Source organism: Stegodyphus dumicola, chromosome 9 (genome assembly GCF_044657685.1).
Source record: "Stegodyphus dumicola isolate Sdum_Otavi_A_Nest chromosome 9, ASM4465768v1".
NCBI lineage: Eukaryota > Metazoa > Arthropoda > Arachnida > Araneae > Eresidae > Stegodyphus > Stegodyphus dumicola.
Window position 1 is genome coordinate 58,781,237 of NC_140776.1, and position 16,951 is coordinate 58,798,187.

The 16,951-nt window shown below is 32.4% G+C and overlaps 1 protein-coding gene across 4 annotated transcripts in view; it reads left to right on the forward strand.

The window, feature by feature from the left end:
* Positions 1-16,951, forward strand: part of LOC118204184 (septin-9-like) — a 188,121-nt gene that overhangs the window by 35,762 nt on the left and 135,408 nt on the right. For all 4 annotated transcript variants that reach the window (XM_085823496.1, XM_085823497.1, XM_085823495.1 and 1 more), the window contains exon 2: positions 14,910-14,946. In XM_085823496.1, the coding sequence (XP_085679622.1) occupies positions 14,910-14,946 (37 nt within the window). The remainder of the gene's footprint in view (positions 1-14,909; positions 14,947-16,951) is intronic.

Genomic DNA, 16,951 nt, shown 5'->3' on the forward strand with positions numbered 1-16,951 from the left:
GATTTCGACGAAATTAGTTTTGTCAGCGTCTTATTCCTGCCTTATCCATCCAGCCATGTCTACAGCCAGAAGTTCAAAGTACCGGATTTATGGCTGCGCACTTAGAATGATTTTGAAATGCGTAGTCGAACGCTTGAACCCTTAACAGCTTTCGATGTCCGTCATAGCTATGGTTAAGGTATACAGATCTGAAGGCAACAAAACTGAATTTCGACAAATCACCAGCCGTTATTTTCACACATTTTCAATTACTTGGGCGGCCACTTATTCATTCATAATTAAATATGATAAACTTCTATGTATATTGGTTTTTAACAAGAAATGACGGAGTTAGTTAAGCAAAGGCAAAGCGGCGCGATGTTGACAGAGCAGCGGTGAGAGAAAGGAAGACTGACGTAGTTTATTGTGCCAAGAGTATTTATACCAAGTCTGAGGTATAAGTAGAGCTAATCTGCAATTGGTTAATATTAGTTTTAGTTGCCCTTTTCCAGTAGCGTTACATAACATAGGAAGATCTAGAATTTGGGAGAACAGAAGAATTTAGGGGAAGATCACCAAATATAGAATGTTAATTTTGAGGTCGCCAATTATTTTTAAAGCAGCTATCGTATTTTGTTACATCTTACACACACACACACTATACCCACCTCCTTACCTGTTTTAAAAGTGCATACCCGGCCTCAAATGTTGGTCGTACCTATATATTTCCAGTTACAGAAGTGCTTTAAATGACAGAAATATTCATGATTTGGCAATTACAAAATTTAAAAAATAATAATTTTCGGCAAATGACGAAAACTAACTTTTAATGCGATTTCTCAGTTCCTATACTTATATTTCAGAACGCTTTATACTTGTTATGAAAAAATGAAACTATAAGATGTTTGACTCCCGTACAACAAAAACTGACTGGGATATTTAATTTCAAAATTTGCAATTTCGGGTATCATTTTCAACTTGCCTTGAGGGACCGGTTAATTAAGTTAGAACAAATCGAGGAAATAACATTAAATGAAGTGCAGCAAAACATGTCTATAATTTAATAGGCTTTACAAGGAAGTTATGTGATGTCTACGTGAGATTTTTTGTAAAAAAGAGTTGAATAAATGAATCACAATCCTGAACAATTATATTCTTACCTAGTCATTCTCTTTGATTTTACGGCTTTCTTAGTTTCCTCAATGAATAAACTATAACCTTGGTAAAGCCATTAGAATTAATATTTGGAATATCTCAAATTTTATTAAATTAAAAAAAAACAATAACTTGAGCACTGAAGTTAAAGAGAATCAAAGTAATTCTTTTAATAAAGGGAAGATAAAAACGGAATAATGGCATCTAAGCTAGTTTTATGACTATTTATAATGAATGGTTACTTTCAGTTTATGACGAAAGTAAAATGTTTTAAAAGCTTAAATCCACACTAACAAAAAGAATTAAGGCTTGCTGAGAATCCTTAAATCATTGGGGCTTTTTGTTTAGAGAAAACTGTTAAATAAAACCATAAATATACGGAGAACTAAAGAATAGAGACGAGCTAGTTCTTAATTAGCACGAGATCTATCGTGTAAAGGCAAGGCTGACGAAGTTTACTGCAAATTGTTTTGTTTAAATTAGGTTAATTATGAGTTATTAAATTCTGATGGAGGAAAAAGACGAAACGATTCGCTTTTTAAAAAGAATAAAAAGAACTGAATGTTGATATTAACATTCATTAAAAGGTAGCTTTTAAGCAGCACTTTTTCCCACGGAGAAAGAACAAATGGATCAACATCTAGGGCATTTAAAAGAAAAGCATGCTTATCCTTAAAGATAAGCTATTTTTTGGACGATCATTATGCATTACAAATTTCCTTATTTATAAGTTCTGCCATGCTAAAATATAGGAAATTTTGCTTATTTGTAAATTCTGTAAACTTAGGAATAAATTATGTAGACATTTGTCGTAAAAAGAGGGCATAAATTGAAGTTTTCAGAAACTTTTTTTTTTTTTTTTTGTGTGTGTGTAAGTGTGTGTTTTTTAACTGGTGTACATTCATTTGTGTGGTGGGTTTTACATATCATTTGTTGTCGTAGCTCGGTCAGTAAACTATGTGTATATTTACATCCTCATCTTCGTTTGTAATGCAGATATACGAGTAGGTTTTAAAGATATGCATTTGGGAAGAAAAAAACACCTTCTACCTCCTCTGTAATTTACAAAATATTTAGCGGAGGTTGCTGTCAGGATCCTAACCATCACATCATTTTCATAGAGAGTCATTGCCCTCAAGATATTTTCGTTTCAGACAAATCCTAAATGCATCGACTGTCACATGTCTAATTCAATAACGACAGAGAGTTAGATGTGCAGCTGGTGTTCCTCTCGAAAATTCGTTCTGTGTAACGTCATGAGGGCGTGGAGTTCGTGCATTGGAGTGTCACGACCCCGTCCTTGGGTGTGAGCATTGCGAAACAAGAGGTATGTTATTGCAACTTCGTGGACAGCATAATATTGAGGGAGAAAGGAAACATGTCTGGAGCAGCTAGCTACCTGTGATGCTACCTGACCCTGCGGGAGGGCTGGAGTCATTGAGGCAGACGAGGGCTACACAGTGATGCAAGTGATTGTCCTGTCAGTGGGATATGCCACATTCTGTTATGTCTGGGGTGGAACGAATCCATACGAAATCGTGCTGTAACGTGTACTAATGATAACAATTTCAATTTTAATGTTGGCAAGTGGGCAGACATTGTCGTCTCCTGTTGAAAACCATGTTATGGTTATGATGTAATTTCTCCTACCAATATTTCTTAATCTTTCATGCAGTAAGGTATTAAACAATTAGCAAAACATTTTATTTGAGAAAATAGTACTATATAATTGACAGTATTATGTTAATCAGTGTGATATACAATACTATAATGAAATCTTTGTATGTTTTGAAATATTAATTTCATTCAACCGGAAATGAAAAGTGACCTGCAGATTTTTCCTTTTTTTTCTATCTGCAGAATGAAAAGAAGTTTCAAGAATGGTATTTTATCAGAATTTTCGTTTATAATACAGTATTTGATTCATAATTTCGAACTTCAAAGATGTCATTTTCTTCAACAGCAAATTCGCTCTTCTGAATCTTTCCTTACAGAGAAAACTGTTATCCTTCCCCCCCAAAAAAAAAATCTTGTTATCAGTCTTTTTGAACCATGGAAGAGTTCTTGAAATTATAATGGAAATTATTTTTAGTTTTCAAAGAATGATTGCATTACGGTATTAGTAGATGTCTGAACTCTCGCTTTTATTTCGGTTTTCAATGGCATTTATTTCTTGACTTGGATATTCAAAAAACGTATCACATGTCACTTGTCAATTCGTGCAAAAAAAAATAACATTCCTTATGTATATAGAAGTGTGGTAAAATTTGAAAAGATTATTTTTAAAAATACAAACTGTGATAAAATCAGCTAATTTTTCGCGTCGTCTGTATAATATTAGGTAACAGAACTTAAAGCGGAGACTCGATGTATCGTTAAGAGGTAACTGTCCGTTGAGTATCAAAACGAATTTTTTTGCATATAATTTTTTGTGTTCGAAAGAAAGGAAAGTAATTTTCCTTCCTGATCCTGTTTGTTCTGGCATTACTGAATGATCTTCATTTTGAAAAACTTACACTTTGAGCTTTTTGTATATCTGGTATAAACAAAGTCAGGTTGTATCTAGCTATTGTGTTCAAGAATCTTGTCACAGGAATTAAAAAGAAATTATATATCCACTAATCTAACAAATTATTTTTTTCTTATATCAGATAGCTGTTCCCTACCCCCCCCCCCACTACCAAACTATGCAAGTGAAACGATAGCTACTTGATATGATGATATGAATATAATTTTATATTTTAATAAAATATTAGAATAATACCTATCAATTCAGAAATGAAATTTCAAACTACCGTAAACAGCTCATGTTTTTCATTTGTTCACCAAGTGAACTGAAGTGAATCAAACACTGTAATATGCTTTCAAATGTTTTAAAATATTCGTAATTGCTTTAAAAAATAACTTTAAACACTATTAGCAATTGCCATAAAAAGCAAGAATTTATTTGCAAGGTGGAAAACGTGGATTGGATTTTTCCTTTAACACATGAGACTGTGATGACATCCATTCACAGAGAAAGCGTCCTATTGATATCAAATCCAAACATGTGCACCTCGAAGTCCGAATTTTGAATTTCGAACATTTTTTAAAAATTTATTTCAAATTTTGTGCTTACTCAATTAACTTTTAATTAAAAACTCAGCGATTTAAAGGCGAGCAGTGATGACAACACTGCTCGAAATAAAACATTTTAATCTTCAGCATCTAGAATGTAAACATTTAAAATTCACAAAAAGTGAGTTTTTCTGAGACATACCGATAGGCGTAAAGAAAGTCTTGCTGGTCTAACTTTAGTCAGAATTATGTAATTAATAGAAATATTGTTCAGACAAGTCATAAAGCATCGGAAAGTATTCTAGAATATTATTAGCATTTCTGATCTGGATGCTGTGAGAAGTTTGACAAATTTATAAATATTTACATCACCAAAGACTTCAAGAATTTGTTAAACTGTGATAAGTAAATCAGAGATGATGCAGAAATAATTAAGGATTAGGTTATAAGTAATATTAGTACTGGAGCGAAAGTATTTACCACTGAGGTTTCGTATTCTGTATCACTGATATGTTGAGGTATGTAAACATTTCGTAAAATGAACACACCGACGATAAGAACTAACGTGGTTTCCTTAGTAGCTATAGCATGTTAAGTTATTTGGGTGTTTCGATTCACATTAACTAGAAAGCTGTTGTCTACACTTAACACAATGTGGTTGCAGTCTGCAAGTTTCCGAAGAATGGCCGATATTTTGACAGTTATAGCATTGCGGTATAAAGTTTTTAAGGTTTTCAATTTTGACAATAAAATATAATTTGTAAACCTCATTGATATTCTGGGTGGATACCAACTGCGTTTGGAAGATGAGGAAGCGAAATCTATTAAAATGTTTTATTAAGGACTTTAAAATTCAGTGAATAAAGTTCAACGGCAATTTTGTGGACAAGACAGTTGATGGCTAATCCTTTGATTATTGTTTTCGTAAGCTTATAATATTTGTGCTTAATCATGTAGAATTGAAATGCATTGCAATTTTGGTAGCTAGTGATTGCATTAATCCTCTATTGTTTCAGCGATAACCCGTAGAGCATCTGAGTGAAATTTACTAATAAGTTTATAATTAATAATATTTTTAATTACGGAGGGTATATTATAATGATCTAGTTGAGTTTGGATAAGAATGTGTGTGTTAATATTAAATTTAAAAGAAGTAGGACTATTATGTTCTCTGTTTTCGTGTAATCAGAAGTAATATCCAAATTTTCTCCATTTCCTAGCTTAGTAAATTTATTACTGGTAGTTATTTCGGAGGAAGAAGCAGTCTTAGGCCGCTCAGCAATTTTTCGTAGAGATCTGAATTCGTCTAAAGTTGGGGTGTCTGTTACCTTAAATTCTGTGTCAGGATCCTAAGTATCCATATCACTAATTTCATCTTGTGTAGACGACCATTTAGTTAGGATGGGTAAAACACATAAAACAGTACGCTTAACGGAATAAACATACTTCAGAGTGGTTAATACCAGCCAAAAATTATTTCTACACATACCTTTCATGTCTGCATCTGTTTTGAATTGTTCTTGAATTTTTTTTTTATGTCAGCTAGGTGATCTGGCAAGTATTTCGTGATTAGAAGATGGAAGTCCATTAATGTGTTTCAATGCATTTTTAAAGCAATCAAAGGTCTCCACCTTGAGATACAGAGCTTGACTTGCAACATAGCGACACATATTCCGTAACTTGAATGTACGATCAAAGCCAACAATTATTCTCAGGTATAACTAAGTCCATTAGATAATGTAACCTTCTTGGTAATTATCACATTTCTAGTGTCCCAAAATATACAAAGCAAAGCCTCTGATATTAGGTTTTTATGAATAAGTCTATTAACAAGTTCTTGGACAGCGCCATGATCGGAATTATGGTAGTTTTCACTAGGGAGCACTATAACTACGAACTCAGCGATTTAGTATCTTTCAAATTTAATCAACAAACTCGGCTTTTGAAAGCAATGTGTTTCCACTGCCAGAATGAATAAAATGCTTTTATCTTCCACGCACCAGCTGCCTACCGCTTTTATCATTACCGGCAAAGTTTAAGATATTTAATTCTCAATTTTAATCTGTCTGTTATTGATTAACAAACTAAACGATAAACGCTGCAATAATGCCGAGTTTGTTGATTAAATTTAAACGCTTACGATTTTTTTCTTTTTAATCTGATTGATTTAAATAAAAATGCGTTTCAAAAACATTAAATACTTGTATTAAGCTACTCTAGCGGCACTCGTTAAAATCACTGCACACTTTTATTTTTTTACAATTACTATTTTAAACAGCTTGTGTAACCGAAAGATTAAATAAAAAAAAAAATATAAAGCAGCCTGCTTCCTGTTTTTATTTTGCATGAATTTTTCTGCCTATATAATATGTTTTCTGTTTTCACTTATTAAAACAGGTCTTTTTTTAATTATAAAATGAGTTAAATTATAAATATTAATTATAATTTAATTATATTTTTTTAATAATAAAGAAAAGTTTTTTTTTTTTTTTTTTTTTTTTTTTTTTGTTCTGTTTTTTTTGTGGATTTTTGAAAAGGAATATCGAATCTAGAGAAATAATATATAACAAAAATCCCTGAAGTAAGTCTTCTGTTTTTCATTTAACCGCTGACAATTTTTGTCGCTAGGGCAATTTTTGTAGCTCCAAATTTTGGTTAAGAATATTATTTATTATTCGTTCGACCGTTTTTAGAGGTTCATGAATCTGTTTGTATGAAATTCTGTCGTTTTGACACCGTAACTGCTTGACAGCTGCAATGTTTCAAAGATTGTGATGTCACTTGCCCCAGATGGATGAATGTTTAAGATTTCCGTCTCAATTTTTTTATACTGTATTTCGATAGCTCTTAGAGATGAACCATCTTTCATAACATAAAAGTTGATTTTTTTCGGCAACGTCGCTTAAGTGTAAGTTTTTGTAGGAGGAAATCTTGCAAAATTAACTGCGCTGTCGAAAGCAATTCAACCAGTCTTCCATTTTGCCAAAGGATGTGCTGATGACTCTACCACGCGATCACATGAGCGGTCTCAAACTCAAATTGCATACGGGTCGAATTCACAGTCTGGAAACAGCTGACAGAACAGAATTTTTTTTTAAAGAAATTTGAGATATTTTATTAACAAAGTAAAAAATATTTAAAATAAATTTTCAGATTTGCTTACTAATTATTTATTAAAAAAACAATAATAATAATATCACAAAGAATTCTGTTTCTGCTTAAGAAATGAATCGGATTACTTAGGCTTTTAAACTATGATAATTTTAAGTCAGACTACACATTTTAGTAAGAAATATGGAAACCTGGAATTTTTTACACATGATTCCTACAGACAGCGGCGAATTTTTGAAATAGAGCATCCAGTTCTCTTGAACTTATGGAAACCCACTCATCTCAAGACATACGGTGTGTTAACATTTTTTTTAAATTAATGATTTTAGGGCACCTTGAAATGCGGGCCAGTCACGATTATGACATACGTGACTTCATGAATCTCACAAAGGAAGCTGTAGTTAGTAAGCCACGTCTTATTCTACGAAAAATATTTTAAACAAAGTTTTTCGGTTAAGTGAAAAAGTGGCTCAGAAAATAATGTGAAAACTATCTGAGTTAAAAAAACTGCTTTTCTTAACTAAAACTATGACAAAAGCATTAATTTTTAAAGTCGAAAAAAATTAATGATACCAGTATTTTTGCATATGGAAAATAAAGTGCACCATATTCATGTTTAACTAAACGCAAAAGATACTTTTCAGAAAATTACATTCGAAAAACGAACATTAGTGGTTAATATTATTTGATGAAGGTTTTAAAAATTCTAGTAAATGATGTTTCTAGTATCTAAAAGTATCAAATTTGAGTTGTATAGTTTAAATCCTCTCAAAGAAATTGTTTTTCGAAGGTTTAGCTGAGAAAAGCAGTTTTTTTATTGATGTAATCCCGATATACGAATTCTGTACACTTTTTTAAAGATGTCACGTGACTAAAATTATTACAACGTATTTGATTCATTTCTTAAAACGAAACCATGCCATTACGGCTAAATATTCGCGACATATTTCATCTTGCAAACGTTTTGAAAAACTTCTATAAAAATAAAATATAATGTATGGTTTGATTTTCACTTTTCAACGAATAAAATGCATTTGGTAAGCTAAAAAAGGATCGAATTTGTCTTTCGGTGAATTCCGGTATTTGAGGAAATTCTGTTATTTAAGCTGCCAAATGCTATAAAATACCTCTAAGGAATAGTATTAAATGTACACTACGGGAAAAAAAAGGGGGGGGCAGTTTTATATCTTCCGTTCTACTGGGCCGATTGACGAAATTCAACTTGCGTTTTTCATGTCTCGAAAGCGCGACTTACGATATGTATTAGATTTATATATAGCATTGTTCTAATATAAGTATTTTGACATAGAATCGGACTTTTTCTGAAATAACATATCAATTTTTTCCATATTTCTATTCTACGACTCAAATTAAGCCAAACTACCAAGTTTTGTAAAAATCGCACGAGTCGTTTTTAAAAAATTAGCTCCCCAAATTTTAGCTCCTCAATGTTAATTGAGTTTGGTATATATTTATGAATCTCTCTTTTTTTATTTAAACTTATTTGATTCTCCCTTTCACATTTCTAAATTTAGGTTCATTCCAAATAAAATTCACCCATTTTTTATGATTTATTTTTAAAATTTGTATTTCTAAATAATTTTTTTAAATTTTTCGAAAAAATTTTGAATTATAATCTATAAAATTTTTACCGTCATTTTAAAGTAGACGTATTTCTAAGCATACCTGCAAAAAATTACAGTTTTTTAATCAAAATTTTCGAAGATATACGTGAATTTAAATATTGGCACGTTTTGAAATTTGACATATTTGTTGAAAGCGATAAAATATCAAATGTAGTTTAGACACTTTGCTAAAATTATTTGAAATTAAGAACGATGTGACTTTTTTCAGCTCATGCACAGTGTATAAAAGTAGGAACGAAGTGCCCTTTTTCCGCTTCGGCATATAGAAAAGGATAATTGGTTGCCATATATTGAAAAGTGCGCTATGTGTTACTCTATTTCTTCTTATTAAGTTATTATTAAAAAGTTATTCTTGGCGCAAACTGAAAAAATTGCGCCAATATAAATTTTTGAATTTCTTCGTAAATTTTGCACAAAATTTAATATCTAGGCATAATTTGAGTCATAGAATCGAAATATGGAAAAAAATTGGTATAATATTTCAGAAAAAGTCCGATTTTGTGTCAAAGTACCTATGTTAGAACAATGCTATTTATAAATCTAATATATATCCTAAGTCGCGTTTTCGAGACATGGGAAAACGCAATTTGAATTTTGTCCATCGGCCCAGTAGAACGGAAACTATAGGAAAATTGTCTTTTTTTTTTTTTTTTCCCCTTCCCGCAGTGTATATCTAGGAATAGCATTAATCACTATTTCACCAAAACATCTAATATTTGAAACTCCCTTTCCTACTTGCATTCCGGCTTCTCAGCAATTAAACTAATATCGTCTTTTTCTTCTTTCGTCTTCTGTTTCTGCTTATTCCGAAATGTTTTTTTGATTCAGCTCTCAGGCTGTGAGCGAGTTAAAGCATGACTTAGTATTATTACTCGGTATTTTTAGATTTGAGATGCAACTTTATTTTCTTTCCTTTCTTATTACTCCTAGACCTTCCGTTTGATACACCTCAGACATATTTTGTATAAATAAAAATGTCAGTCTGTGTAGACATAAAAATCATCCCTCAAGAATAGTAAAATTAAAGAACTAATAAATATTAAATGCTCGTTTCATAAAATAGTGCTCATTCCGTACTAATTCTGTGTGTTATGAAAAAATCAGTCTCTGTCTTCTTGTTTCTTCTTTTTATCAAATAAATATGTTTTTTAGGTTATTTATAATCTTGACTTATTCGTAATTTTTCATTATTTGAATTTTATCTCTCATCTAGATGTAATTATAAAATTATAAATTTCATTCTATCGTTAACCTAATAATTAAAAATAGATTAGGATATCGATAGTAAAATAGATAGTATATCGATTTAGGACAGTTTGCAGTGCACCTTTTCGTAGTGACCACCTACCTCATACGTAGTAACCAATAGTCCTGAGAACGTAAATAAACATCGTTATTGAATTCAGCCTAAGACGATCACTTATATAGAAAACAAGAATTATTCAGAACCGTGAATAAACGTTTTAGAGATGGTTCTTTATATACTCAAGGTTTTCATTGTTTGTTTCAAAATTTCATTTCAAGTTTAGTTTACTATGAACCCTCTCGTGACGACCACCTTTGAAAGAGTAACGTACCTTGTATTTCCGAGAATGTAAAAACATGTGTATTGAATACGCCTTTCTAAGACGATCACATCTATAAAACACCAAATTATTCGGAACTGCAGTAGTTGTCTTAACTCAAGAAATTTAGATAGTGTGTAAAATATTATACTAATTCTTTTCTACAAAACCTTATAATGTTCCTCACTACTTGAACTGTGCTAAACATGGAGGAACGTGGTGAACTGTATAACGACTTATCGCTGGGTTCACCTATATAATTCTGAAATGATTTTAAAATTCTTTAGATAGCTAATATAAAAATTCAACTCTTATCATTAGCTAACCAGTTAGTTTTAGAATTACTCCTCTAAACAAGGTAAGAGAAACCACATGCCTCGTATATTTTTCCGCAACATAGTCAGAACTAACCCTTTCGCGACGAGTGGCAATTTTTTTTTTTTTTTTTTTTTACAATAGGACAATTTTGGTAGCATAAACTATGAGTGAGTAGGGTACACTGTAATGCTAAAACTAAGATGTTATATTTTTAGGAAAATTTTAAACACTGATTTAGGACCGGGATATAAGTCCCATCAGTCCTGACCACTGGAACATATGTGTCCAATGGGTAATTTTGTAAAGGAAACCAATTATTTTCCAGTCATAAAAATTTAATTATGAATGGTATGGTTTGAAACAATCAATGCACAATGGGACATTACACATCGTGCACATTATTTTAGTGCGAGATTCCTTCTTTTGTTGTGCACATTTACGGCACCGCCGTCGTGTTTTTGTTGTTACTGGCAGATGGTCACCAACACTGAGTAAGTTTCGTGATGTTTTGTATGGGCGTCCAGTTCCTCTACGGCGTTGATACTGTGTGTTGAGCTTTCCGGACGCCATCAAGGCTTCTGCAAGAGGTAAATTGAAATCAAGAAGTTTGGTTTTGAGATCTTTGAGTTCGCAGTACGCAATCCATGAGTTGACGACTGCGCTCATCAATAGGCGAAAAATTACTTTTTTCCACCACTTGCAAGATGTTCGATCTAATTCATAGACATTTGCCATTTGGTCAGTAAGGTCTGATTTTGTTGTAGAATTCGATTGCCACAGGGCACTCAAATTTTTCTTTGCTTCCATCTTTCATGGTGCGACTTACTTTTGCGTATTTAGCTTCGTGGCATTTACTTAGCATCGTCACTTCCTTTGAATCAAGCCACCATCACGTCTTTTCCTGGGATTGTCTCCGTTAGCTTTGATACTACCCTCTCCCCGAGTGTGTCTTGAACTTCACCCGTTTCTTTTCCAGAATAAATGTCCATGTCATATGCATATCCTGTCGCTGTCAAATTTTTATCCCTCTTTTCACAGGTTTCATCGGCATATATTGTTTGAGGAATGAACGTCCCTTGAATTTCGCCATTGATTCATCAATAGATTGATATGAGCTTTCGCTTCGGCACTCTTTGTTTCAGGCACGAAACAACCTCGCCAATGTAATATGTTTTACTTGCATTTTCTGGCTTTTCTGGTTCAGCAAAATATAGTTTCGACAACAACGTTTTACATCTGTTTCTTGAAATAGCATTTTTTGTTGCTACGTTTCCCAAAGAAGGATTAGATGACCAATAATGAGAGAATTTCGGCACCTTATTGTAAGACATGACAAGTATAATTTCAGAGGAGTCTGTAGGGTGAATTGTTTGTCCTAATTTTTCGAGTCGTTTGTTTGTGCATTGAGAAATCCAAATCATAAGACTTTTTGGAAATATCTTGAGAAACACGTCCGATTCGATAGTTGAACGATTTAAGTTGAATAACAAACTAAGCGATGACTCTGCTGGAATTGTCATTCGAGGTTGGAAAGTTGAATCTGCATGAAACCATAAGATTGGTTTGCAGCCTGAAGTATTAGCTGATGGTATCTCATCAACTGATGAAAGTGATGCCGTATCAGTATCACTCAAAGCATCGCTGTTCTTTGTATTTTGGGGAATGGTATCATGATCGATATCGATTTCACACTCGTCTGAATCGGATGAGTACTGCAAATTGTGTGCTGGATCTTGAAAATTGGGATCGTCTATTTCATCATCCAAATCAATATCTTCGTTATCTGACTCTTCTAAATTTTTTTTTGATTTCTTAATTAGTAAGTTCCCGGCGTCGAGTCATTTTAGATTGAATTAGTTTGTGCCTAAGCAACTACTTCAAAAGTTCAAACTTATTCAAATAATAAGCAACTATTTCAAAAGTAATCGAAAAATAGAATATCAAGAGGACTGTTGGGACAATGTGTTCCCACTATTCAAGACGAGAGGGACACATATGTCCCGATAATAAAAACGAAGTAAAACTTTGCCACTTACCAGTTTATTAGAGGTAATCCACTTCGTGAGTAACTTATCTGGCCTTAAATTTATGGATCAATTAAAATTTAATCGAAAATGGGCGGTATTTTTCAAAATTAAACTATTTACGTTCGTACAGTATGGAATGAGCTACTACAACACTTCAAAAACGCGGGAATTGCATTATGTACGGTAATGCCATCTATGTTCTGTGAATGAAAATACGTTCAAAAATATTGGCAGGACTGTTGGGAAAATCTCCCATTAGACAGAGAAGCGTTTCTGTCCCAAAAGCATTTTTTGAAATTTTCTTGGGGCGTATGTGTCCCGTTAGGCGCAAAAGGGCTGAACTGCCTGCATTTCGTTGAGTTGAAGTTAACATAATGTCTATGATAACTAACTATCGTATTGGCCCGAATATAAATTGATGATTTTCTCTAAATAATATTTTTCTGAAAATCTTACACATACTATATAAGCAGTCTAACATTTAAGAGTATGTTGAACCTTCTCTAAAATGATCATCTTAAGACAACCTCCAATGATCCCCTGAAATTTTGACTTCCTGTAAAGGTGTCTGGCTCTTTGAGAGGCTATAATCAATGCCGATGTTTACAGTAAGCTCTAAAATGACCATTCACGATCCCGGGAAATTTTGGTCTTCTGATGAAGTGGCCGTCTTAGAGAAGTCGCATCCAATAATATTCATTAATGTTCTTAGAAATATTAATAATTATCAGAGATAGTTATATTAGGCAGTTGGTCACCATTAAATGGTTTCCTGCATGTTAAGTAATTTATCACTTATTCTTGAATTTTCATCTTAAAGGAAACTGCACCTCAAAATATGATATTAGACTACTTAATTATCTACTTACAGAACGTATCGCATATATGAGCTGGTTACGAATTTTTTTACGGCTAATATATTTCATAAGAAAATTTTCCCTGTTTCTTGTAAAACTTCTAAAGCATAGTATCATCTTACATGTAATTAGTACCTATGTTATATTTTGGCGAATAGGATACTTCAAAGTTTCCCTCTCACAAAATGTTCTGAAAGTGAAAAAAATGAATTAGGACTAAGTGATATTTTAAGTTTCTCTGCTACGTAAAGACCAATAAATAATAAATGACCAGGTATTATTTGTTTTCCGTCATTTTTCGCAGAAGAATATAAGTAGATTTTGTAAAAGAGTATAATTACTTATGTCAAGAAAGTTTTCATAAAAGTAGTTGATTTCAGCATCATGTTTGGTGGCGCATATACACTTAAAGAGCAAGTTTGATTCTAGTACATTGAAACCTGTTCGAGTGATAATCTTTTTCATGGTAATGGACAGACATTTGAAGGGCTAATTTATGAAGGACTTTCTTGGCAGCACGCGTTAGGCCAGAAAAAGTTCAATAGAGTAACTGCCCTCTTACTTTCCCTGCAATATTCCGTTAAACAATTCCATTTTCATCAAGTAGTTTCTAGCAAGGAAAAGGAGTGACAATTTTCAAATCACCAAATGTGGCATTTTCAGAATATTTTATCTTCCCTAAAAAGAAGTCTCACGTTTAAGATCATTATTTTAATAGCTTTAAAGAGATTTAAGAAAGCCTAAGCAATATTCCAAAAGATGAGTCCTACGGAGAAATCTTCCTAGCATTGTATACTGAAGACTAAGTGCTAAGACGACTTTCTTTCAATTTTCGATTTGTATGTTTATCTTCCTTAAAGCGAAGTCTCACGTTAAGGACAATTATTTTAATAGCTTGGAAGACATTTGTGAAACCCTAAGCAGTATTCCAAAAGATGAGTCCTACGGAGAAATCTTCCAAGGATTGTGTACTGGAAACTAAATGTTAAGAATATATTTTCCAATTTTCGATTTGTTTGCCTAAATTAAGATATATTCCATGCATTTACCGCTTTGAAAAACAAGCACTGTTTCAAATATAGAAAAGAATTTCCATTGCAGTTTCAGCATTAATGGTTAACATTAATTTCTAATGTTAAAAATTCCTCCGTGTATTCCAAAAAATTAAATTAATTATATTTTATATTCTTTCAGGATCACCACGTGGTGCTGCCGGAACAGGTGGAAGACGGTAAGTACACATTATTAGTCTTTCTTTTTGAAAAGGTTATATATCTTTTGAATGATAGCATTTCATATTTATCCTTTTTGCGGACGTTTTCTTCTAAATACAAACACGAAACATTTTATTTTTTCTAAAGACAGAAATGATCAGCTATTTATTTTCTAGAACTAAAATCTAGTAATTGAATTACAGTAGTGAAGTAAAACCAAAATTTAGAAAGAATATGTAAGCTATGCTTGTGACATTGATATGGAATGAAATGAAAGTAAAGTTGTTCTCTAAAAAGCCTCCTAAGAATTTAGTTTGAACCTCTAACCTGAAAGTCCATTTGCATTTTTCTAAATTATTATTGTGTCTTTAATATAAATAAATACAAACTAAACATTTGCAATGTGGAATATTCCAGAATCTGGAATTTATAGAAAGTGGACAAGACTTGATATGAGTCATACTATTTACTGTCAAATACTTCGCTGTAAGTAAAACTCTTACTTGTCACAAATATGTAAATTTATAATAAAAAATGATGAGTATGATAACATCTATAATTTGTCAAAGTGGGTGGAAATGACTTTTTTTTTTTTTTTTTTTTTTTTTTTTTTTTTTTTTTTTTTTTTTTTTGACTGTGAAAATGATGGCTCAGAAGCAAAGTTTTAAAAATATTATGAATATGCTGCTTGAATGAATTTCGTATTAAAATTTACAGTAGCCGATCAGCGTAACTCGAACACCAACAAAAGATCACGCTTTAATAATTAAGATGCAAATATAGCTTAAACACGTTCACAAAACTGATGAATGAATAGTATTCTAGCCGGTTATATATCACTCTTCAAGAAATATCGATACTACTTCTGGATGAAAGCAATAGGTGAAAGGGATCTAGTATTTATATTATCCTTAGAAGTACTAGTTACTTTCAGAAGCGGTACTCTCAACAGAATTTAATGTCATTCTTTTGTTGAATGTTACAAAATTCGATTCATTAACGACATTAAATGGTTTAATTAATTATTTTTAGTCCAAAGGGGCAATTTGCTCAGAAGGACTATTAATTTCGTTTTGGCATTTTGCGTTGATTCACTATAAGCGTTGTTTCACTTTTCAAATTGTTGCCACCAATTATTATCGCCCTGTATGATATTTAAAGAAATGAAATAATGAAGAATCTGCATAAATTTGTGTATGTTTTTCGCATTGTGATAAAACAACGGCACTTACAGCCATCAAATGTTGAATAACGTAATCCTCCTCCGAATATGGGCATCTGGAAGCCCAAATTTGGAATTTGTTTTATTATCGATTTCATATTTTGTAAAACTTTAACGAATTTTTGATTAACAAACTCAAGGATTTCAAAGCGAGCAATGGCAACACTCTACGTGGAAAAAAAAGACACCTTTTTAAGTCCAGCGCGCGGAACTGTGTATCCGAAATTCTAAAAGTATGCTCATTTTAAAATTATTTTGCGACATTGCTATTGAACATCATTTTATGGTTTAAGTGCGAAGAACATCGTATTTAATAAATAAAGGTAACACGCAAAACGTTTAAAAAACGCTCCCCTGAAGTCTTTCAGATTTTACATTTCAGATTATTATTATTATTATTATTATTATTATTATTATTATTTGTTTTCCAATAGCGGGCTCCCGCCGTTTATAGACACTGGCCGCTACTGAGGCCTAAAGCGGTGGTCTGTTCATTATGGAGATGCCTAATAGGTGGATCACCGTTGCCTTCTATGAAGGGAGGGATAAATTACACCCATGCCTTATCCAGGATTCGAATCCGGGGCCCTTCGGTACGGCAGTGACTCTGACCACTTTCCCGTCTGGATAGCTCTAATTTATTTCTCGTACTATAAAGGCATTTTTAAAAGTAAAAGACCAATAAAAAGAGTGTACGATGAAAATTTTTGCGGCAATTACTTTCTGTTGACGTTCCTTTCCATTTCTGAACGTGCAGTTGCAGTATTACTGAAAGCATATACATACATATATCAGTATTA